The sequence below is a fragment of the Mya arenaria genome, chromosome 10 (genome assembly GCF_026914265.1).
Source record: "Mya arenaria isolate MELC-2E11 chromosome 10, ASM2691426v1".
Lineage (NCBI taxonomy): Eukaryota > Metazoa > Mollusca > Bivalvia > Myida > Myidae > Mya > Mya arenaria.
The window spans coordinates 59,852,508-59,880,115 of NC_069131.1; the positions used below are offsets into that span (position 1 = coordinate 59,852,508).

The following is a 27,608-nucleotide window of genomic DNA, read 5'->3' on the forward strand; positions in this document are numbered from 1 at the left end:
TTTACATTGTATTTGACATGTATTGATGAATAAAATATATTTAAACTAACTCACAGCATATTCAATTAAATATAGCAAATCAATCGTTATCAAAGACACTGCGAAAAGCGAAAAATCGTTATGAAAGACACAGAGAATCATTTGTTATGCAAAGCACAGTCAATATATATAAAAACATGCTTGAATATTTAAAACAAAATGCAACATAATTTATTTATGAGATATTGTTACAAAATATTACCATGTTTTCCTTCAAGAATTAATATTTCAAACACTTGCCCTGTTTATTCTGAGGAACAAAATATATATTTGGTGTGGCCTAAAAGGAATTTTCAGCCGATGTTTCTTTTTTTAAGGTACTTAAAATGGTAAAACAAAGTGTGTACAAAAGTTCAGTAAAACAGCTATATATTGGAAGACATATGTTCATATTGCTCGAGCTGCCATATCTTATCCAGATAAATCAGATGTACCCATGTTCAGGTCTTTGTAAATGTTAATAACGTTGTTAACGTCATCGTTGTTAAATTTCAAATATTTACTGTTATGAACATTATATAGTTAAGATTGTCATCAGCTATATAATTCTAACAAGATTTGAGACATTTGTTTCAGCTGTACTTGTTTATAAGATAAGAGATTTCATGTTAAGAAGTTAACTACGATGAATTTAGTCACGTTTTTAACAATAACAAAGTTCTGAACTATCGGCCAATTGTCTGTTGTCAATTGTCTTCGGAGGAGTTTACTCCGCGAATTGCCGAAGAAACTTGAAAAGAATCTCAGTTATAATTGATTTTGCTTGCTACATATTTCAATCAATTATGATCGTTACAGTAAATTGCTGTTTTTTTTCTTATGCCGTTGAATTTAATTTATCAAATCCACTTTCGATAAAATAGTTGGTAAACTTTAAAAAAAATGGTTTTAACTTAATTAGCCTACCAGAAGAATGCAGTCGCTTTTGCCAATGTACTCCAGAACGATATGTTAGCTTATGGTGACAATGTTGGAATCATCATTACTGAATAATGGCAATTTATTTATACATTATTCCCGAAAAAAGACAATGATACTCTTTAAAGATTTCCGGAAAATCACTATGTGACTGATGTCAAATACGCGTTCAAAGTTTACAGTTGAATCATTCTTGTCTCAGTTGAAAATTCTCCAAAACGTCAATAGCTATTTTCAACTACCAATGATAAATGCTATATAATTATAAACTATTAATCACGCGCACGACGTCACTGGTCATGGTTTAGAATCGTGTCAAAATGTCGGCTTTAAATAAATACATAAAGTGTACGTACTGTAGTAATTTAAGTAGGATAAACACGAATTACTTCTGAATAAGAAATACTTATTTTTTGCTTATCTCAACACTTAGTCAATCAGTTCATCAGCACCCATTCACATAACACTCCGCGGTTAATGAGCAACTCCGAGGTACTCAGGGGAGACGAGAAGTGACGAAACCCGTCTCTTAGCGTTGTAAGTAAGCAAAACAATAATTTAAAACCAGCAAAATACGCAATCATGTTTTTGAAGGTCTTAGTAATAGATACAGTACGAGTTTTTCTTCAAAAGAGTCACGCACTTCACAATTTGTATAAGTAGTACCAGTTGTACTTCCAATAGCAGTACCAATTATTTAATCTGCAGCATAATCAGTAGTTCAAGCAACAGTAGCTCAAGCAGAAGCAGTACATGTAGTTAACAAGAAGCAGGACCAGTTGTGCCAGCATTAGCAGTAACAATGTACAAATATAAGCAGTATTGGTAGTAACAGCAGCATCACTACCAGTAATTTATGTAACAGCATTATCAGCTGTATCAGCAGTTCCACTGGTATAGGCTGCAACAATACCAAATGTTCAAGCTAAAGCAGTTCATGTTGAAAAAACAGCAATATTACTAAAACAAAAGCCAATGCAGTGTCAGCAGTACCATTATCAGTAGTACTAGTAGTTCAAGCACCAATAGTACCAGTACTACTAGCATCAGCAATGTCCGTATATATTGTAGCAGAAGAACTAGTAGTACAAACAGCAGCGAAACATAAGTATATAAATCAGCAGTACCAGTATTACAAGCTTCAGAAATGTCAGTGTACCTTATAACAGAAGTACCAGTAGTAGAAGCAGCAACAGAAACAGAAGTAGATGAATCAACAATACCAATATTCCAAGTATCCATTATACCAGTAGTACAAACAGAAGCTATAAACGTAGGGCAAGAAGCAGCGGTACCAGTACTTTAAGCAGCAGCAATACCAGTAGTTCAAGCAGTTACAATAGAACAAGCGGCAGGAGTTACATTAGTTCTAGCAGCAGCAGAAATAGAAGAACAAACACAGGATTTCCAGAAGTTCAAGCAGCAGTAGAACCAGTACAACAAACATCAGGAGCTCCAGTGGTTCAAATTATATTATATCAGTAACAGCATATCCATAATCAGTAGCATTAACAGTACCTGTAGTACAACATTAAAAACACTTCAATAAGCAGCAGTACCAGTATTTTAAGCAGCAGCAATAGAAGTAGTTCAAACAAAATTAGTTACAGTAGTACAGGCAGCAGAAGCTGCAGTAGTTTAAAAAGCTGAAAAACCAGAAGTACAACTAGTCGAACTATCAGCAGTGCCAGTTGGTAAAGCTGCAGCTGCGCTTTGAGTTTGAACAGAGGCAGTTACAATGGTTTAAAAGTTAATCATAGAACGATTGTTACATAATTAGTTACTTTTACCATACATTGTAGTATTAAAACGATGTGTTCATTCGTCAAAGAACTTTTAATTTTGTTAAATGCGTAATTCGTTTCAGTTGATACACAAACATGCGCTATTGAAGAAATTGAATATAAAGTTGAGGATGTCTTTAAAGGTTAAATGGTTGTCTCAAATTAACTTTAATATATACGTATGTAGTAGCGTTATTTCAAACCTTAACAAAAAAAATGCTACAAGTAGGAAAAGTAATCAATTCTTGTTAATTTTATCATTAAGTGTCGGATGCTGCTTGTAGGTAGCAGTATTATATTCTTGATAATTTTATAAGTAAATGTCACATGCTGCGAGTAGGTAGAAGTAATATATTCTTGTTAGTTTTATCATTAAGTGTAACATGCTGCTAGCAGGTAGCAGTAATATATTTTTGCTAATTTCATCATTAAGGGTCACATGTTGCACGTAGGTATAAGTGATATATTCTGTTAACTTTATTATTAAATGTCACATACCGCGTGTAGGTAGAAGTAATATATTCTTGTTAATTTAATCCTTAAAAGTCAAAAGCTGCACGTAGTTAGAAGTAATATATTCTTGTTTATTATATCATTAAGTGCTACACGCTGCCTGTAGGTAGATTTTACATATTATTGCTAATTATATGAATTAGTGTAACGCATTGCGTGTAGGTAGAATTAATATATTCTTGCTCAAGATATCCCTGACTGTGACACGCTGCTTGTAGGAAGAGGTAATACGCAATACATTATTTGAAGAAAGAAAAAATGAATCTATTCAAAATGCTTATGAGCAATTATATCAATGCATATGTCCCTATGCATTATTACATTTTATAAGAGAAGTATTAAAATCTTTGGTTCAGCCCTTACTTTTGACCTCTAAACAGGATTTATTTTTTATTTAGTTTGACTACTGGGCTTTTCTTGTTTTCATTGTATTATTTACAAATGGTCAAATGCGAGTGAAATAAATTAAATCTAAGTTTAATAACAGAAGCTGCGACTTTGATAGCAATCTAGTCCCCGCCGTTACAAATGTTACCTTTTTTCATTAGGAAAAATCGGTTGACTTGTACGAGTCTTTGTTGTCAAGTGGAATAGGTGGCTGTGACGGACTAACAGTGGTGAAATTTAAAATCAGTTTTCATCTAACGGTACTTGTTTTATCATTGCAAGTAGGACCAGGCGGTCGAATAATGAAGACAAAAGGTCGACGGTGGCGACGAGTGTTAACGTGTCATGTTTGAAAAGCATTTGCAATAAATACAATTGAAACAACACAGCCAAGCCAAGCAGTCAAATGATGAACGAAGACATTTTAGATGCACAATGTTAAGGCATAACGGACACTCAACCAACAAGAGACACACACTGTCACACAAACCATTAGTACAGCTAAAACAAGCGTCAAAATAACAAAATAACGGGGTTTATGTTTTAACTTTTGGCTACTGAGCTTGTTTCTGTAGTTTTTCACATAAGTATTGGACACATTATTATGACACTTTTATGATTGCTTCTGTAACATGCGCATACTTGATTACATTTTTTTCTAATGAATTTCTGTTGTTTTTATTATAGCTGGAGAAAAAAGGATATATATTTGCCAAAGAATAATTTTGTTGTGCTGTTTTGATAAAAGTTTGATGTTTGACTAATTAAATAACCCCAAAATGGCATAGAAGTGTCGTTACGCTTTTTCGTTTAAAATTAGCTATTTTTAAAAATATGTTTTACAATGACAGACTATTCATTCATATGCTCAAAAAGTAACAATTTGTGTATGTGTAATTTATTAAGCTTAACGTTACGACTTATCTGACATCAATTACTTGAAACTATCTTATACCCTTTACTAAAATGCATTCAAGTCTTTATATCTTTATATGAAATAATACAGCAATGTTAGTGTTTATGAACATGTTAAAGTTGCTCTTTGAATTCAATTAAAAACGTCCACTTTGCTGTCAAATTCATAGGAACTAGTTTTCTCCTGGTTGTCTCTTCTCTGCCATTATATACAGAACCAGTTAATATGTCTTGGTGAGGTGATTTATTTGTTAAAAATATACAAACATGCTTGACCTCTTTGTTTAATATTTGTGAAAGTAATCCTAGTAAATACCAGTATTCCACCCGTAGACACTATGTACCATCCGTACCAGACACTGGTGTTCGCTTGTATGCCTTAATGAACGGAACCAGTGTATATATCTTATTGAGATGGTTTATTCTTGAGAAATACAAAATACATTATTTATCTTTTGTTTTACATTTTGTGAAAGTTTTCATAGTAAATACCAGTGTCCAATCCGTAGACGCTATGTACCATCCGTAGACACTGTTTTTCACTTGTCTGCTTTTATGAACGGAACCAGTGTATATATCTTATTGAGATGGTTTATTCTTTTGAAGCACAACTTACATTATTTATATTTTTGTTTTACATTTTTTGAAGGTTTTCATAGTAAATACCAGTGTCCCTTCCGTAGACACTATGTACCATCCGTAGACACTGGTATTCACTTATTTGCTTTTATGAACGGAACCAGTGGATATGTCTGATCGAGATGTGTGTTTTCTCCGAAAACATACGATATATTAGTTATCTTTTTTGTTCTATATTTTGTGAAAGTTATCGTAGAGAATGTCAATGTCCAATCCGTAGACACTGGCTTTCTCTCGTATTCTATCATGTACATAATCGTTTATATGTATTGGTTTATTGACTTTAGATATATATATATTTTAATATTTATCTTTTTGCTTACGATCTGTAAAAGTTATCCTTCTTAATGCCAATGTCCCATCCAAAGACACTGTCCAATCCGAAGACACTGTCCAATCCGAAGACACTGTCCAATCCGAAGACATATATATGAAATAAAGGGAATGCCCTCAAAAGCATCAATTAATTCCGTTTCATCTTTTTTGATTTTGGTCAAAAGACCATATCTTGCAAAGATAAGTATGATATGTTTTTCCAAATAACCGGTTATCTAAGGCGTGAAAAAGTATGTTTCCGGTTTCATGCCCAAAAATAATAGAAAAAGTTGTTCTGATAGTCTTCATTCTTTATTTTGCTATTATTATATTTTTGACAAATCATTTCTTGCAATGTTTCGGTTACCTAAAACCAATATTTATATGCTTAAGAACATATATACAATCAGTATTAACATTACTGGTGTTGTTGAAGGATGAACATAATTCATTTTTAACATAAAAAAGAAAACAAATGTATTTTACACATTTTATCATTGTTTCTAAGTCGTGAATTCCCATCGACTGTACAAATCCTTTAACCATACTATAACAGTATTAGTATTTATATTATGCTGCAAAGCAAACATAGATGTTAATGGAAAGGCATGTTTAATACAATATCCAACAAATGGTTTTAACAGAAGAGCATACAAAATATGTAGAAAATTTTGAACTTGTTACTAAAGATTTTTGATGTAGAGATTCGATGTAGGTAAATCAGAGATTTTATTAATTTCTCCGATAATAATGTGACACATTTGTGCTTTGAAGGCCACGTGTAATAATTTAGGATTAAGACTTTATGGCTAGCCCCACACACCTTGCCATTTCCCCAAATCCCTCAATTGTGGCCGATTTATCCAATAACGATGGCTAGTTTTAACGTCATTATCTATTACATGACTTTACAATACAGAAACGCATGAGTGCTCGTGTAAATAATATAGGATTTTTCTCGGTAAAGATGTTAAGATGGTAAATAAACAGTAAAGCTCCTGTCTAAAGAACAAAACCAGACAATGTTTGCTCCGAGTAAGGGACTATCATGACCATCACCAAAACTGACATGCACACATACAAAGTGTGCGTATGTTTGTGCGTGTGTGTGTTGGGGGGGGGACGAATAGTAAAAGAGAGAGATGTTAGCAACAACAGAGTTAATAAAAAGTTCAACACCGCGCGTGAGGTTTGAAGAGGGAATAATAACTAAATTGATCATTGAAGAGCACGCACAAGATAATTGTCGCTCGGACGCGATCAACGAGACCCTCTTTGCAAGAGAGATCATCTCTATTCCTATGACCACGGAGGTATGTCCTTCGGCACTGAAGTACTTCACACTCTTATTGAGTTTATACTACTCAATGTGTGTTTTTGTAGCTATTTTTTCGTCGACATAATCACATGAAAGTGACTGATAATACTTATTTTTTTGTTTATGTTGCCATGTTTAAATAAGATATGGTTATACGTATACAATGGTTTCTACTGAACCCTAATCTATAATGACCATTTAAATGTGTTACCAATTAATTGCTATAAGTTATGAAACAGTGCTTTTTGAACGATACAGAAACAAGTCTAAAATAATCAATAATAATTTTTTAAGACAGTGCTTTCTCAAATATTGTTTTTCATTTTTTTAAGTTTCAAAACAGTTCCTAATATAAGCAACGTTTATTATATGGCTGGTATGTGGCATCTGTTAGATAAACCAATCAATTCCATTGATCCATAATATCTGCTGTCTGACGCTCGTATGCACATGATTGTAGGTGTCAGCTACCAATGCGGTTTTAGCTAATTATTTTCCTTCATGAATAACAATTATTATAGCAAATTTATACATTTTTCGACGTTTTGGAATGATCGCATGGCACTCCATGGATCATTTGTGTATTGAATTGGTCATTCGACGCTCAGACTGGATCAAACAAACATAGTATTCAAAATTATCAGCTCAGCATGTGTGAAATTAATAAAGGTTCGATAGATTAACTTTTTCATGGGAACATGTCACTTGATTTTGTGGCAATTAATTACAACGAGCAGCTGGAATTAAGCAAACGGGAGCTCTCAGTGAGTTTATTGGACCTATCTTTCCAGTCTGAGTATTTTCGTAGCAGGATGCCGGAAGAACCACATGGCAAGTATACAGACACACCACATAACAGGGACACTGGGACATGTCGCAGTGAAGAACCTGAAGAAATCTACAGTGGTGGTACAGAGCGAAAAGCAGCACCTGCGGAAACCTTCGTCAACCCGGGACGTACTTCCGGTGCTTCCGGACCCGTATTTCCATCGAGGCTCATGGTGACAGGCATGCGGGAATCTTTCGTTCCTACGGTTCCTAACAGTATTAGCCCCAGCAGAAACAGTATCATAGAAATGGCGGCAAACCCAACTGTTTCACATGTGGAAAAAAGAGACACTTCCGGCGCGAGTGTGAGAAAAATACACCAAGCACTACCAGGTTCGCGAGGAACGCAGTTAAACAGACTAGCCATCTGTAAAACACATGCAAATACGATGAAAAAGACGACGATAATGCTGGCCCCATGTGCATTTTATGTTTTATTTTGAACTTATTGACATTTCCTTGGTCGACGCCCTGAAACCGGTTTAAAAACCAATCAAGTTCTTACTTAGCTGACCTTGCAAATGAGGTCATTCAAATAGTGAACAGACTCAAGCGATGTTTACACTGTACGGGAGGCAACCGTACAAGCACCACACAAACATCAAATATCAATACATAACGGCATCTTCGTCTTGGTACGGTCAATGAAACATGAGTTCACTTGGACATGAGGCTACAGGGAGATTAAACTAGTATATGTATACATAACCTCAAACAAGTCCCAACTTTTATCAATAGATACAAAGCTAAAACTATAAGTCTTTTCTGAGCAAACATCAGCTTGAAAACAATGAAAAAGAAAATGAAACTAACATTTAAACTAACACTATATAAAATAAGGCACTGCATTCAATGGGCTCTTGCCGGACAGTACCAAGTAATCGTACAAACCCTGAAAATCCTCATTAAAGTTTCACGGAAAAGCTCCTAAGGTGGCCCTGTATGAAATTATTTTAAGCCAATGTGGTTCGTAAAAGTATTGGCGGACAGGGGCGGGGCTAGTTTATTTACTATATCACTATATCGAAAACTCTGAAATTCTTCTCCTCAAAAACCATTGTACAAACGTCAGATTGATTTCACAGAAAAAGTTCATTAGGTGGCTCTTTATTAAATACCGTCAAAAAATATTATGTCTTTAAACTGGGCCAACAGAGGCGGAGCTAGTTTTCATTATATAATTTATAGTTAAAATAATTTCCGCTCTAATTATAGAATTACAGCACGGTTTAGTAATGTGTATATGGTAAAAAAATGTTATTATTTAATTTTGTACTAATGTTTGCTCGAAAAAAAGACAAATTTAATTGTTCATGTGATTTATGGTCCTAATATATTTGGCTGACAATATCAGAGACAGTATGGTACAAACATATGGATACTCCCGTGATTGGGGAAATCCGTACCTACAATTAACCATCCAAATATCTGCCAGGCAATTGTCCTGACAATATCAGCACCTACGTCTGTGTTAAAATGTTAATTGAATATAACACAACTTAATACCTTATTGGATGAGTGCCGAAAAATACAAATTGAGTAATGTGTTCGATAAATGTTTATGATAAAGCATTTTGAAACCAGCAAAAAACAAACATAAAATGTAAATCATTTTACTGAAAACAAAACTCCTTTCCGTTTAGACAAAGGATTAAAGATATTCAGCGAGACACCTTATTATTCTCAATATCTTCTTCTTCATGGTTTGAAGTTATAATACATTATTTGCACATTGAGCATTTACAAGAGTTCATGTACGGATCGGACTTCTAAATTAGATTTTGGGAGCACCTTATTTCCTCAGGGACGCTGTTCCAAACCAGAGTGGCCTCAAAGCAGTTCTTCAAATTTATACTTGATTTTACTCATGGCACATCTACACAGTTTACATATCTGAGATTAAAATGTATTACAAGCTACAATGTTTTGGACATTATATGGTGAGAAACCGTACAGACATTTGTAAATTCCCAATAGCGATACCACTTACTTTGCTAAAATGTTGGCAATTGAACTCTATGAAGAAGACTTTTATAAGTTAAGGTGTGATCTTTGAGAACAATTCTTAAAGCTCTATATTGATTTTTCTCTCTTTACTTAAAACAGTTGCAGTATTTTGTTGTCCCTTTTTCATCACGATTTTGCATTTATTTAAGATATAAACACCTCCTTGTACATCGATCATATTGTAGCATATTTTTGTAATAGATCAGCTGCGCATGACGTCGAATTTTACCGCATTAATGACGCAGTGTGAAACATAAAAGGCTAATGGCTTCCTTAAATTAGTTTAGATTTGTTCTGTACGAATAGTTTAAGTCAACAACTTGATTAATTGTTTTAGCTTGTTTGGAAATACAGTAATACATTTGTAAATTCCCAATAGCGATACCACTTACTTTGCTAAAATGTTGGCAATTGAACTCTATGAAGAAGACTTTTATAAGTTAAGGTGTGATCTTTGAAAACAATTCAAAGCTCTATATTGATTTTTCCCTAATTTGTCTCCGTTGTTCTTATTACAAAATGCCAAAATGAAAGGAAAGTAGTTGAATTTGGAAATGATTAAAGATTTTAAGATAATAAGCTTAGTATTGATTGTCAACAATATGCTTAGTATTTGAAGGATATTAAGTTGCTTATTTGCATTTTTTGCACATCTAAATTAAATAAAACAATCTACCTCAACTCCTAAAAACATAAATTGCTATTTACAAACTGATTAGATATGATATATATATATGATATATATTTATGATTAGATATATTAAATTACTTTGTTTCTTAGCAGACTTTGAGCACATTGAAATTGCCTAAAATTTATCAGGGTTAGCCTGCATTTAATTGAAAGTAAACCATTTTATCAAAATGTTACTTTATTCAACATCATGATTGTTATCACACACAGAAATAGTATTTTCATCTACATAATCATACAAGGTTGCCCTATTGATAGCATAGAAGATGCCAATGAGAATGATGTTGAAGACTAGAGGCCCTAATATTGATCTTTTTGGCACGCCTTTCAGGATGAATACCCACACATTGTTAATTTCACCAAGTTTGACCCGTTTTTGTTTGTTTGCAAGATTGCTATGTATTAGCTGTCATGCTGGTGCTGAGAGACCGTATGCATTAACCTTGCCTGAAGATTAGATCATGGTGCAGGCGGTCAAATGGTTTGAATAGGTACATTAGAACTGCACCTCGCTATTTGTTCTAACTTTTTCCAGTTTTCTACCAGCCCTATCAGGGTAGTTTGACTTCCAAGTGTTTTATATACTGTAAAACCATTTATATTCGTTGGCATGAAATTTCGTGGTTTGCCGAAAAATATCAATTTCGTGGGTACTTGAATTCGTGGTTTTTCATTTTTGAAAAAAAAATCGAAACTGCGATCATTCTAGATCGTCTGCATTATCTCCACGCGCTGGCCCGTGATTTCAATCTTCTACGTCACTCGGTTTATGACACTCGCTAAAGTGCAGTACGACATGCCAATTTGTGCATATACCCATGTAAATTATCGATTTAATTGGAAATCAAGGTCATAAAAGAAGACGTACCCTGATCATAAATACAGATATGCGAAGCCATTGAATGCCATTTAAGAATTTTGCAAACTGTGAAAACACCGAGAATGTCCGTAATTTTGAGTAAACAATCCCTATAAAGATTGCTGATGTCTACAATTTCAATCACTTTTGAATATCATCTCATTTCAATATTTATTCACATGTTTTTGTTCAATAAGTATACTGAACGCGTTGTTTTGTACATTGTCACGTTAGGTGCTCAGTAACCTCCAATGTAATCGATTCATTATATCATTAAAGAAAAACATCTAGAACCGACACTCATCACTTACATCTTTTAAACTTGGAGATTTTCATGGACAGCACATGTTTAGGCACGTGCTTCAGTCATTTAGTTCTTAAAAAAAACACATTAAAATGATTTGGTTTATTATTTGTTAAAGGCTGATATAATACATTTACGAAACAATGATAGTAAGATATACAATGAGAGGGATATTTACGCTGTATACTGTGGCCTCTGTAACGAATAAACTAGACTATGTAAATAACAAGGTTATTGAAAAAGTGAATAAAGGGTTTATATTTCGTGGGATCTTGAATTCGTTGATCACCCAACCCACGAAAAGCACGAACATTAATGCCCCACGATCATTAATGATTTCACAGTAGTATATATGCACTGTGCTGTTTGTGGAGTTTTGTGCTGTTGTTCCATGTTTCTTGTTTGTATTTTTTTGTGTACTATGTCTTTGGCGTTTACCCTGTTCCATTAAACGGGGTTTATGTTTAAACTTTTGGCTACTGAGCTTGTTTCTGTAGTTTTTCACATAAGTATTGATTTCCATTTATTGTTCTAAAAGTTCCACTCCACATTTAGAGAATGACAAAGAACCTAATACTGGTCTTAAGATACATTCAGAAATTCAATTCTCCCCCCAAAAAATAACCATAAAACATTAATTTTATACTTAAATGTATTCATATATTGCATATATGTGCGTAGTTGTGTCCGTCTTAATTATTGCACTTATGGGACGTATCCCCTTTACCATGATTAACCCTTTTATGAATAACAAAAACGACAAATTTTCTAAAGATACACTAGTCAAAATAAGGATGGTTTGTTTTTTAAGTTAAATTGCATTAAGCAATTCAATGACAATTCTCTAAAGTGACTCGGGCGACATAGCATTGGTGATAATTGAATAAAAATATCAATTCAAGGACATTTCTCTAAAGTGACTCGGGCGACATAGCATTGGTGATAATTGAATAAAAATATCAATTCAAGGACATTTCTCTAAAGTGACTCGGGCGACATAGCATTGGTGATAATTTGATAAAACTATAAATCCATGGACCATAACTCTAAAGTGACTCGGGCGACATAGTATTGGCGATAATTGGATAAAAATATCAATTCAAGGACATTTCTCTAAAGTGACCCGGGCGACATAGCATTGGTGATAATTGGATAAAAATATCAATTCAAGGACCATAACCCTAAAGTGACTCGGGCGACATAGCATTGGTGATAATTGAATAAAAATATCTATTCAAGGACATTTCTCTAAAGTGACTCGGGCGACATAGCATTGGCGATAATTGGATAAAAATATCAATCCAAGGACATTTCTCTAAAGTGACTCGGGCGACATAGCATTGGTGATAATTTGATAAAACTATAAATTCAAGGACTATTCTCTAAAGTGACTCGGGTGACATAGCATTGGTGATAATTGGATAATAAATATCAATTCAAGGACCATAACTCTAAAGTGATTTCGGCGATATGGCTGGTGAACGAACATGGCCGAAATATTCGGGTGGTGTTGGGAGTGCACGGTTGCGCCTATAACGCCAAATCCTAGAGAGGGCCCTATAGCTCGAATTATTTAATTGACATTCTGTAGCCGCAAGTAAGACCTACTTCACACACACACGCACGCACGCACGCACGCACGCACGCACACACACACACACACACACACACACACACACACTCATATATATATATATATATATATGGAATAGTCTTTTTTACCTATATTGTTCTTGACAATACTACAAGTGATTTTAAATTCTAAATTACATAACAAACACTATAAACGTAAACTTATTTTACACAGTCGTAGCCGTATTTTTTTGTGTATTTTATTTTACGGAAATAACCGATTTGGCGATAACGAAAACTACTGAACGCAGTTTCGTCAAATTCTGATAAAGTTGGTGTCCGGCATTCACGCGATAAATATAATTTGTTAAACCAAAATGTAGTTTTATCACATTTCCGTCTACGTATAAGGCTCCTAGTAGGAGCAATTTTAAAAGAAAGTAGTGATATTCTTATACACACTTGTATCCGGAAAGGGCTCCGCAGAGCTGCACTCGGTTTTAAGCCCGTATATAGTAATCTCAAGTACAAAACAATTTTCTAAAGATCTGTTTCAAAACTGATATCTGAAGACATGTCTCAAATCTGGTATCTGAAGACATATTTAAATGCAGATATCTGAAGACATGTTTCATACAGATATATAAAGACATATTTCATACAGCTATCTGAAGACATTTTTAAAACAAATATCCAAAGACATGTTTCAGAGCAAATATTTGAAAACGTGTTTCAAAACTGATATCTGAAGTTACGTTTCAAAATTAAAAGATAAAGACATATTCAAAGATCCCGAACGACCAGACAAAAATGCAATATTCTATATTCTACTACTTCAGTAAACTTAATTCTAACCTTTTATCAAGCATCATTTTGATCTCTTGGTAAATAGATATATAACGAATGCACAATTAAATCCCCAACAGTTCATGTAAAAATGATTCCAACGTTTAGCTAAACGCCAAATTATGTTGCTATATATCATGCCAATATATAAACATCCAGACTTAAATAAAACCTACTCGATCATACTTGAAAACCAACTGTTTATATGCATCGACATTTAATTCTGCATAATCATAGATGAAATCAAACAGCATGATTGCATGATTACAACTCCCTTGCGTTCAACTATTCTGAAAAAAATAAATATTAAAACCTCGCTCTCCATGATAGATTAAAATGGCATAGTGATAAACATAAAAGGTTGATGGCTTTGTTTGAATTAGTTTGGATTTATTATGAACGAATTGATGTAATTGATTTTCTTGTTTACACTTACAGTTTGAGCGGGATCAGAAACGTTTCAATGTAAACGGCACTTGATTGAACTGTTGCTCCATGATCACTTTGGTCAAGGCGTAGATGTCATGTTCATTTTATCATACATATATATTGTTTATAAGATATAATGATAGGCTTCTTTACTTAAACCAGTTGCAGTATTTTGTTGTCCCTTTTTCATTACGATTTTGCATTGATATAAGATATAAACACCTCCTTGTACATCGATCACATTGTAGCATATTTTTGTAATAGATCAGCTTCGCATGACGTCGAATTTTACCGCAATAATGACGCAGTGTGAAACATAAAAGGCTAATGGCTTCCTTAAATTAGTTTAGATTTGTTCTGTACGAATAGTTTAAGTCAACAACTTGATTAATTGTTTTAGCTTGTTTAGAAATACAGTTTTACCGGTATCAAAAATGTTTCAAGACGAACGGCACATGATGAAACTTTTGCTCCATTATCAATTTGGCCAAGGCGTAGATATTATGTTCATTTTATCATACTCGTGTATATTGTTTATTATTATTATTATATACCATATTCTATAGCACTCTTTTTATACATAAAATATGTTCAAAAGTGCTTTACAATGTAATATAAAACAATAGACAAACTAAAATGCTTATAACAATATTAACGCTAGTCAATTAAAACAAAATGTTTATGCATAGTACATATGTACAAAATTAATATAATATAAAAGTTTGAAATAACTATAAAATAATAGAATAATAATTTCAGTGTTAGTGAAAACCAATAGAATTTAAAGATAAAGTAACAACAAGCAGTTAAATCCTTGATAGATCCATGCACTCGGAAATAAAATAACAAAAACTCTTATCGTCCATAATAGTGTATAAAATAGTGGGTTTTCAGAGCCTTCTTAAAACTTTACAAGGTGTTGCAGTCTCTGATGTCAGATGGGAGGGCATTCCATAACTTAGCTGATGCTGCCTGGAAACTTCTGTCACCATAACGCGCCGTCCGACATTTAGGCACAACTAACGTCAATGACTTATTTTCCGACCTCAGATTTCTGGATGCTCTGTATATTTCTAACATGTCAACAATATACGCAGGCGATTGGTCATGGAGCGCTTTAAATGTGTGTGTTAGAATTTTGTACTCTACTCTGCATTGCACAGGGAGCCAATGTAGTTCCTGTAGCACGGGGGTTATATGGTCGTACCTTGCTGTCCTCGTAACAATTCTAGCTGCCGTATTTTGAACAGTTCGTAGTTTGTTCAATATCTGCTTTGGGACGCCGTACAGGAGAGCATTGCAGTAGTCTATGCGAGATGTAACAAGAGAGTTAACCAGAGATTTGGTTGCGTTCAGTGTTAGATAAGGTCTTATATGGCCAATGTGTCGCAATGGTGCGTAAGAATTCCTACAAACACTATTGACGTGTTGATCTAGCTTCATGTTTGAGTCAAGATAAGCGCCCAGATTCCTAACACTTGGTGATTGTTTGATTACAGAGCCATCGACGGTGACGGAAGCATTTGAAACTGTTTTTGAGTTGTGCTCAGATGAGAATATGATTAATTCTGTTTTTTCCGCATTTAGCTTTAGCATGTTGTTGTTCATCCATTTCACTATGTCATTCAGACAGTGTTCAATGCGATTGACAGATTCTTCAATTGAAATCGTGTTTAATGGTTTGAACGATAAGTATAATTGCGAATCGTCCGCATAGAAATTGTTGTCCAATTCATGGTTTCTACAAATAGCTCCAACAGGCTTTGTGTACATTGTATAGTTTTTGGGGTCAAGAACAGACCCTTGGGGTACGCTGTTCATCAGCACTGGGTCCGAGAGTTCACCGTTAATGGCTACTGTTTGATAGCGATCACTGAGGTAGGACCTCATCCATGTAAGTGGTGTCCCTGTGATACCAAAGTGATGTTCTAAGCGAGTAAGAAGCGTCTCGTGGTCAATTGTATCGAAAGCAGCCGACAGATCTAACATAACTAGAATAGTTACATTATTTCTGTCCAGTGATTGAAGAATGTCATTTTGAACTTTCAACAGTGCGGTTTCGGTTCAGTGGGATTTCCGATAGGCTGACTGGTTGACTTCATGAAGTTCATTGTTTTTTAGATGATTTTCAATTCGGACATCTATCAATTTCTCCAAGATTTTTAATAATAAAGGCAAATTAGACACTGGCCTGTAATTCTTAAGAACATTTGCATCTAGACTTGACTTTTTTTAGAAGTGTCTTATTCGTGAGTGTTTGAATGATCGTGGCACATATCCAGACTGTAGTGATGTATTTATGACTTTGGACATCACATGTGTAACCTCATCAAGACATTCTTTAAGAAACCATGTTGGAATAGGATTCAATTCACATGATTTACTGGCTGACTTACGGATTATCGATTTCACTTCATCCTCCGATGTTGGTGTAAACTCATCATATTCAACTCCTATATAATCAGTTTCTATATCACCAACACTAGATGAAGACTGCTTTTGTGAGGTAATATTGTCTCTGATATTTTCGATCTTCCCAATAAAGAAGTCGCTGAAATTCTGAGCAAGCTGTTTTGGAGACGAATGCAATGGTAAAATTACCTCATTTGTGTTTCCAAGAAGAGTTTTAGTTATTCTATGCAGATTTTTCTGGTCACTCCCAGAAGATTTAATTTTGCTTGTGTAAAAGTCAACACGGGCTTGTTTCAGCATCCTATTTACCACAGCGCATTGTGATCTATAAATGTCATGGTCAATTGAAAGTTTACTCTCACGCCATTTTCGTTCTAATGTGCGTTTCTGATGTTTTGCATCATGAAGCTGCTCAGAATACCATGGACATGAAGGTCTTAACGTGATAGTTTTGGTTGTCAATGGAGCGTGCTTGTCCAAAATTAACGTCAGTTCATTTGAGTATTCTTCAATGAAGTCATCAATATTTGAAGATATTCTTCGAGTGTTAAAAAAATCTGTTTTCCTAATATCGTCTCGAAATGAATTAATGTCAATCGAACGCAACTTTCGGTAAGACACAGTTTTACGAATTGGGGGTGGCTTGGAAGCTTCCTGATGAAATGTAACTGCGAAGTGGTCACGTGAGATCCTTCCGTTGGAATCTGACAGACCAGGATCTATGACTTCAACATTTGAAATGGCATTGTTATTATCTCTGGTTATCATTACATCCAGTGTATGTCCAGCAACATGGGATGGTTCTGCAACATGTTGATGCATGCCAAAAGCATCTAAATTGCTATTAAACATTTTGGTGTCACTATTTGTAGGTTGGTAGAGATGAAAGTTGAGGTCTCCTACAATTACTGAAGAGTTGCTTCTGTAGCATATTTTGATAAGAAAAGGGGCCATTCTTGCTCTAAAAACGTGTTTGCGTTCAGGCCATTTTCTCTTGATGGGGGTGGTCTGTAAATAACAGCAAGCCGTATTGAATGTTTGCCTATGACCACATTGCAATCCATGAACTCAAACTGAGAAAAATCATGGTCTTTGCTTGATGCAATAATTTTGACTTGTATGGAAGCTTTGTGAATGATGGCTACCCCTCCGCCTCGCCTACCTCTACGAGGGACATGCTTCATTTTGTAACCCTCTGGTACTAGTTCGCTGGTGCATGACTTATCTACAGAGCTACCAAGCCAAGTTTCGGTTATGGCACAAATGCCAAAGTCCTCTGTAAGGATGAAATCGATTATGTTTTATTTTTAACTGATAGAATATTTACGGAGCAAATTCGTATGTTTTTCTTCCCTGCTGTTTGTGTGCAGTTGTCGGGCTGAATACGTATTATGTTTCCACCATAGTGCTCACATATTTTAATTGACTTAGTCCCAATATTAGACCCAACAATACTTGTAATTTGTTGAAGCAGTAACTTTAAATTGTTGCTATTTACACCGTTGTTAGTGTCCCATGGTCGCCTAATCTGATTACAACCACCTCAAGTCCCTCTGTATTGTGCTAAGCCAATTTGCTTCAATGATTTGTAAGTCATAGGATTAAGCCTCCTTTGTGCACCTGATAATTGTCCAATACTGTACAGCTCTGCTCTTGTATACACCAACCGTGATGATTTTCGCTCAGTAAAACACATAATTGCTGCAGGTCATGAAATGCTTTTCAAAATATGTCTCCAAATGTTTGTTTAAAATCCAAATAAGTCTAAGATCATTTACAAAATCCAGTTGAATTTTACACCACTGTAATCACAATAAAATAATATCCAATATGTACAACGTTCGGAATATAAGTCCAGATATAAATCACTCAAATCTACTAATATTCAGGAGCTCTGAAAGATGCAGCCTACACCTGGCGCATATTAACGGTATATTTATAATATATTAGGATATGCCTCATATTTATTATATCTCTTTTCTATCATTAAATGTAATGCAGATTCTTGTTTCATTCTGTAGCTGAAAATTAATACATTTCACCTAATACTCGTAATTCATGTTTTTATGTTTCTCAATATTTTTTCTTACTGCTACAAACCTTTAAGGCTAATATATTTACATTCACACTTCATTCCTAAACGATGGTTGTTGTTTATCAATTGCACTTTATTTCTGTATAAAGTGCAATGGCATTTCCCATCGATATCGCGTGCGTTTGTTCGATACGTCTGTCCTGTCATTGGGCGCAATAATACCAAGGGGCGGGGCATATTTACTACGGAACTATTTTTTTCAATGAAATCGTAGTAAAATATTTGCCAATATTGGCAACATGTAAAACTGTGATCTGCAGTAAAGCAATTAAAAAAAGATAAGCAACGATAATTTGATTGATTTTAATGTAGATGGTTTCATGATGGATGGAACAGTTGAAGAAACGTTGGTGTTTAAAAAGGCTGTTAAATGTCACGAAAATGCAAAAACAGTTAGTTCAAAATAACCTCTATGACGGGTGCTTGTATGACGTCATGAGTGATGTCATTGAAAAAGTTTTACATTAAGCTCGATTCGGGCCGCAACATAACTCGGCAGCTGCATTTTGTTTCGACGCCATTTTTTGCAGTGTTCATTCGTTTTGAAAGTGTTGTTTTTTTCGAAAATTGACTGGATTACTGGGATTATTTACACGCAATGCCTATTGGGTAATCAATTAATTACCTATTCAGTCATACTTTAACCATTGTTTGTTTTGATAACTAATTTAAGCCTGAAAATTTGGTAAACATGTTCTTGATAAAATGAACAGCATCTTTAGCATCAGAGAAAACATATTTGAAATTTCTTTGTTCATTGCATACGACGTAATGGAATCATGTCCATATAAGTCGTATGTTCTGAATAAAATCGACAGAAATAACTACAGTTCGGAGGAGTTAGTCGTTTTAGACATAATTTAGTGCTTTTAATAGTCAAAACAATTGCAGAAAAAACTATTTAGTAAACACATCAGCTTGCCAGGAAAAGACAACTCAGTAGAAAATATGTAAGTTATATGTGGTTTATTTCATGTTTTGGTATTTGTATGCAGCTACGTTATATTTGCTAAAATATGTTTTTGTGCAAAAGTTAGCATCGTTGACCAACTTTCGGTCAAAAACCTGGTCGCTCAGCCTTCATTGTTATGATGCGGGCCCTGATAGCGCATATGTAAAGCAAAAAACCGGGCATTAACGGCACGTGAATTTACTGAATAATGCACGTTTTCTACCGATAACGCCCGGGTTTTTGCGTTTTAATACACCACGATAACGGACCGAAAACACACATTTTAAGCAATAATACGTATTTATAATATTCTTGACCTTGAAAAGATAGAAAGTAATCATATAAATAAGGAACTATTTTGTCTGTGCATTCATTGTGGTATAAAATTAGGTTGCGATAGCTGTTCTAATTTACCCACCGTTGAGAACAACGAGAGAAAGAAATAAGAGAAAATGCTCTTGAATAATTAATTTATTTTAGCAGAAATGTAGATTTAAATGAATGTAAATATAAGTATTAAAATTCGACATGTTGCATTTTATTGGGGTATGGTATGCAATGGCGCAGTTCAAAATATTGGTGGAGTCATTCGGACTCCACCCATTTTGAACAGCCCCATTGCATACCATACCCCAATAAAATGCAACATGTCGAATTTTAATCCTTAAATGATATGCAATCGCTTATTCATACAAATCATGTTATTGTACATTTTTAGTTTTGTCAAAGTATGTCATGGAGTCGTCAGTGCAAGAACGTAAGGGCCTATACAGCCTAAGAGATAGTGAGTATTTGGAAATGCGAAACATTAATTGTTTTCGGAACAATGATGTATCAAAACAATGGGAACTAAACTGATAAGCCATGTAGCCCAAAGTTTAACTACGTTTATGTTTAAAGGAACACATCCAAAATTCAGATAACATCAAACAAGAGATACAGCGCTACAAGACAACATACATTACCCAACGAATAAAATATCGTCAATAGAAAGGTTGTAGAACGCTACTTGTGCGGGCACGTGAACGTGTGGTCTACACTACGTCATCAAGATATTGGTTCTTTTTCAAAGTTAAGGTATGTAGTCGATTTCCAGGAGGCATGTACAATTTGTGATCTATGATATACATGTATGAGTAGGTTCGTCCAAGGTGAATGATAATGACAACTACAAGATCACGAGGAAGGTGAACGAGCCTACAGGTACACGTGAAAACATATATTTCGCGGGCGACTCTTCATGCCAACTTTAATATCTACTTGTGCAGGTAGTTATACGTACACGTACACATTATGGTCCACTTTCTCTTTATAGTGTGTTGATGAATCATTGTTTGTTAAATATCTTATAGCTTAATACAGAGTTCTCATTGTTATTAAACTAACAACGAACCTGCTGTATCAGGGCTTCCAGATGATATTCATGCGACTTGTTTGTGAGGTGATGGACCAGCTGCGAAGGCAACGGACTGTACAAGTGCAGCTTCGGTACGGGATATATTAAATGTGTCCATGATATCTGAAAATAACGTCCCCATCGAGATAAATACACCCAGCACTAGCAGATTCGCGAGGAACGCAGTTATACACACTAGCCATCTGTAAAACACGTGCATATACGTTGAAAAAGATGATGCTGGTGTCATGAGCATTTAATGTTTAATTTTGAACGTATTGAACTTTTTCTTAGTCGATAACCTGAAATCGGATTAAGCACCAAACAAGATCTCTCTTAGTTTTCACTGATCATGCGAATGAGGTAATAGAAAAAGCGAACGGACAAAAACGATGCTGACACTGTACGAGAGGCAACCGTACAAGCACTACAAAAGCACCAATTACCAATATTAATACATGACGGGATGTACGAGAGGCAACCGTACAATCACCTCAAAAGCACCAGTTACTATTATCAATATATGACGGGATGTACGAGAGGCAACCGTACAAGCACCACAAAAGCACCAATTACCATTATCAATACATGACGGGATGTACGAGAGGCAACCGTACAAGCACCACAAACGCACCAATTACCATTATCAATACATGACGGGATGTACGAGAGGCAACCGTACAAGCACCACAAAAGCACCAATTACCATTATCAATACATAACGGGATGTACGAGAGGCAACCGTACAAGCACCACAAAAGCACCAATTACCATTATCAATACATAACGGGATGTACGAGAGGCAATCGTACAAGCACCACAGAAGCACCAATTACCATTTTCAATACATAACGGGATGTACGAGAGGCAACCGTACAAGCACCACAAAAGCACCAATTACCATTATCAATACATAACGGGATGTACGAGAGGCAATCGTACAAGCACCACAAAAGCACCAATTACAATTATCAATACATGACGGGATGTACGAGAGGCAACCGTACAAGTACCACAAAAGCACCAATTACAGTTATCAATACATGACGAGATGTACGAGAGGCAACCGTACAAGCACCACAAAAGCACCAATTAACATTATCAATACATGACGGGATGTACGAGAGGCAACCGTACAAGCACTACAAAACACCAATTACCATTATCAATACATGACGGGATGTACGAGAGGCAACCGTACCAACACCACAAAAGCACCAATTACCACTATCAATTTATGACGGGATGTACGAGAGGCAACCGTACAAGAACCACAAAAACACCAATTACCATTATCAATACATGACTGGAGGTACGGGAGGCAACCGTACAAGCACCACAAAAAACAATTACCATTATCAATACATGACGGGGTGTACGAGAGGCAACCGTACAAGCACCACAAAAAAACAATTGCCATTATCAATTCATGATGGGGTGAACGAGAGGCAACCGTACAAGCACCATAAAAACAATTACCATTATCAATACATAACGGGGTGTACGAGAGGCAACCGTACAAACACCATAAAAGCACCAATTACCATTATCATCATGACGGGATTTACGCCTTGGAACGGTCGATGAAACATGGGTTCACTTGAACACGAGTTTACTGAGAGATTAAACTAGTATCTGTACACATAATAACCCCACACTAATCCCAACATGTACCAATATATACAAATATTAAAATCTTTAAAAAATCTTTTGTTAGCCAGCTTCAACTTGAAAATAATGAAAAGAATATGAAACTAACATTTAAACTGATTTAACTTAAAACTTTACAGTGCCGGCCACAATGAGTCGGTTGAAGGACCAAAATTTAAAAAGTTTAAAAAATCATTTTTTATTTAGTTTTGAGGTTCAATATTTGGAAAGAATAATGTATTTATATGTTGCAGCATGTGAGCTGTATATAAGAGTTAGGATTTTTTACGAAAGAAAATTTTATCAGATGTCAAATAAAAAAGCATTTACGTTTGTGTAATGTGTTCGATATATGTTAATGATAAAGCATTTTGAAACTAGCAAATTAAAATCAAACATAGGATGTAAATAATTTCACTAAAAACAAAACTCCTTTCCGTTTAGACAAATAAGTTAATATATTCAGCGAGACCCCTTATAATTCGCAATATCTTCTTTTTTATTTTTGAGGTTATAATATGTTTTTGCACACTGAGTATTTACAAGAGTCCAGGTATGGATCGGCCTTTTAAATAAAATCTAGGGAGGACCTGATTTCCTCTGTGTGGCTGTTCCAAACCCGAGTGGCCTCAAAGCAGAAACAGTTCTTCCAATTTGACCACTAAGTCATTTTGAGAAGAATTTCACTTATTTTAATTACATGACAATAATCATAGTTCCAACAAGCAATTAAAATAGTCTAAACAATAGTTCCACTCCATATTTAGGGAATGACAAAGAACCTTAAACTGGTCTTAAGATTCATTCAGAAACTCTATTCTATAAAAAATAACCATGATATATTATTATTAAGATACGCGAGTCAAAATTATGATTGTTTGTTTTTTAAGTTTAATTGAATTAAGCAAACCAATGGCATTTCTCTAAAGTGACTCTGGCGACATAGCGTTGGTAGTAATTGGACAAAAGCTCACATCAAGGACAATAACACTGAAGTGACTTGGGCGATATGACTGGTGAACGAACGTGGCCGAAATATTATGCCCATATACAAGCTGTTCAAGTTGCACTTCCCGCCGTAGCAGAATCCATAATATGTGTCATCTTATGGCTGGTAAATATACATATTTCGGTTTGGGTGGGCAGTGCACGTTTCGCCTATAACGCCAAATCCTGGATATGTCCCTGTTGCTCGAATTATTTAATTGACATTCTGTAACAGCCAATAAGACCTACTTCATATAAATATATGGCTTTTCACCTATTTTGTTCTTGACATTACTAGAAGTGATATGGAATTTTAAACTAAATAACAAACACTTCAAACGTAACCGTATTCTGCACAAATGTGCAGTCTAAGTTGTATTGCAAGGAACTAACCGATTTGGCGATGACGAAAACTACTGAACGCAGCTTCATTACGCTCGGATGAATTTGGTGTCTGGCATTCACGCGCTAATTATAATTTGTGAAACCAAAAATGTTCTTTCATCACATTTCCGTCTAAGTATAAGGCTCCTGATAGGCGCAATTTTAAAAGAAAGTAGTGATATTCTAATACACCCATATAGCCGGAATAGGGCTGCATTCGATTTCAAGCCCGTATATAGTAATCTCATGTACACAACAATTTCTAAAGACCTGTTTCAAAACTGATATCTGAAGACATGTCATAGAACATGTTTCAAAACAGATATTTGATAACGTCTTTCAATACTGATATCTGAAGATACGTTTCTTTATTGAAATATAAAGATATAATCAAAGATCCCGAACGACCAGACAAAAATGCAGTATTCTATACTCTACAACTACAATAAACTTGATTCTAACCTTTGATCAAGCAACATGTTGAAGTCTTGGTAAATATATATATATAACTTTTAAATCCCCAACAAATACTGTAAAAGTGATTTCAACGTTTCGCTTATCTCAAAATCGTGAGGCTATATCCTAGTATATATAATACTGCAGTTTTGAATCAAACCTACTCGGTCATATTTAAACAACAACAACTTTTTATATGTATCGGTATTTAATAATGCATGATCATAGATGAAATCAAACACCATGCGGTTGCATGCTTACAACTATTGCTTGCGTTTAACTATTCTGAAAAGCATATAGATTAAAAAAAACTCACTTTCCATGATAGATTAACATGGCATAAAAACGAACATAAATGGTTAATGGCTTTGTTTGAATTAGTTTGGATTTGTTATGAACGAATTGATGTAATTGATTCATCTTGTTTACACATACAGTTTTAGATATATCAGAAACGTTTCAAAGCGATAGGCATTCAATGAACTGATGCTCCATAATCACTTGGCCAAGGCGTAGGTGTTATGTTTCCTTTTATCATACACGTATATTGTTTGTAATTTATTAGGCTATCCATCAACTTTATTATACTACTTATTTCTCATTAAATGTAAGACTGACACTTGTTTTATTCTTAAACTGTTATTAATGACATTTCACCTTGGACTCATAATTTATTTCATTATAGTTCTCAGTATAATTCTAACCGATAAAAACCTTTAAGGCTACTATGATATGCAATGACTTATTCATATAAATTATGTATTTGTACATATTTTAGTTGTGCCAAAATATGTCGTAGGGTCGTCAGTGCAAGCATGTGCAGCCTAAATAAGTATTTGGAAATGCGAAATATTAATTGTTTTTGGAAAAAAATAATGAATCAAAAGAATGGAAACTACAGGGACAAGTCATGTAGCCAAACCTTAAACTATGATCATGTTTAAAGGAACACATCCCAAATTCAAATAACATCAACCAAGAGATACAGCGCTACAAAACAACAAACATTACCCAACTAATAAACTTTCGTCCATAGAAAAGTTGTAGAACGCTACTTGTACGGGCACCTGTACGTGAAGTCTACTTTAGATGTACTACGTCATCGAGATATGGGAACTTTGTGCAAGGTTAAGGCATGTAGTCAATAACGAGGAGCCATGAACAATGTGTGATTGTATTCATGACATTCATGCATGATAAGGCTCGTCCAAGGTGAATATCAATGGCAGCTACAGGATCACGAGGAAGGTACTTATACGTACAAGTAAAAAAATATGTTCCACTATTTTTCTGCTATGTGATTATGAACCACTGTATGTTAATATATCGTACTGCTTAATACAGAGTTCTCATCATTATTAAACTAACAACGCACCAGTTGTTTCAGGGCTTCCAGGTGATATCCATGTGGCTTTTTGTGAGGTGATGGACCAACTGGGTTACAGTGAGATCGTTAGCAGACATAGGCGGGATGTTAAGAAAAGGAGGGGTGAGATTAAGTGTGATTTAACAGATAATTTAGGGACTTATTTCTTAACATTACAAAACTAATGAACAGTTGTACTGAGACGTTGAACGAAAATGTACATAATTTTGAAATGAATGAAAGAAAATGTACCAATGTGTTATGAAGTGTCCTCTTACATCATGGAAAACATTTATATATATATATACAAATATACATATTTATAATGGATCGTTATTAAAACAGTTTATAATGTTTTATTACTGTGAGACCGGACAGATAGTTGTATATTGCCGTTTTATCTTTATTAATTTAATTTGAGAACATATATGTAACGGCAATTGTGATTGGTATGATGAGTTTTATTGGCGCGCTATTGAAATGACGTTATGTAATTTGCATAAACTATACAGTTAAAGGAATTGTGGCACGTTGTTGCGAGTTACTCATCGGGCGAGAAGGGAGAGGGGGTGGGGGGGGGGAGACGGCAAAAATCACTGGAAAGAATCTTTATTCTGACACCGGCGAAGGGGCTAGACACCAGATGGTGCAAACATCGGCAAAAACAGTATTTCCTTAAAACAAGCCAGGAATTGCCAACGCGAGATGGTAGGAGGTCGATAATACATCACTTAACATGGTTAAAATAATAAACGCAGCAATCATGTTGCCGTCTCATCTGTGTTCCCCCGTTTAAAATAGCTCAAAATGGTTTCCCAGTTTACATTATATTTGTTTATAAGTACTTATACATATACCGACGCTATTTTTCAACTCACTTGGATTTACGTGGTAGACAACCCTAATAAATTTCAAATGGGAGAAATGAGCATCAGCTATTAAATATGTAGAGTGACACAGTAGCAACATCCAAATGAGATCATTTGCTTGTCCAGAATTCACTACAAATCCATTTACTGGTAATAAAGACAAATGCAATGAAACAACGGATTCCTGCGATTCATTAAGATAGCAATGCTCCTTATGCTCCTTTATAATGTTTATGTCAACCAGAAGGGTAAAGTTAATATTATCTCAAATAATTAGTCTCAGGTCTCAGTTGCCTCATTACATTTACCATTGCCGGTGAGCTAGACTTTATATACAAATTTGTTTTATAGAATAGTTGTGTTAAACCAGTAAATAACTTTGAATATATGCGAAATTTTCATTCCTTAAACTGTTCAGCCAAATTGAAGAAAACAGATGTACATCGGTTAATGACATTGTCTTTTATAGGGCCTCGACCCTATATACAGGTAAGGTCGTGTGTATTAACAAAACATATGTTTTAGAAATTTCATAAGCGTATGTTTTGTATTAATTGCTTAAACTTGATTTAACAAACTTCTTAATAGTGGGATAATTTCCTTTTAAAGTATCAAAACTCTTTTAAATGAGTTAGATACAATTTATACCAAAATAAAACAAGTGTGACTAGCCTGAC

The 27,608-nt window shown here is 34.8% G+C and overlaps 1 protein-coding gene across 4 annotated transcripts in view; it reads right to left on the reverse strand.

Moving 5' to 3' along the window:
* Nucleotides 1–24,850, reverse strand: part of LOC128206070 (uncharacterized) — a 33,872-nt gene extending 9,022 nt beyond the window's left edge. Inside the window, exons 1-2 of one of the 4 annotated variants that reach the window (XM_052908207.1) lie at nucleotides 24,703–24,826; nucleotides 21,217–21,342 (exon numbers count right to left, since the gene is read on the reverse strand). Coding sequence is in view for 3 of the 4 variants with exons in the window: in XM_052908206.1 (XP_052764166.1) it covers nucleotides 24,703–24,719 (17 nt within the window). In the remaining variant the exon portion in view is untranslated. The other 3 variants (XM_052908206.1, XM_052908204.1, XM_052908205.1) reach the window with 3 other exon arrangements.
* Nucleotides 24,851–27,608: the final 2,758 nt, after the last annotated feature.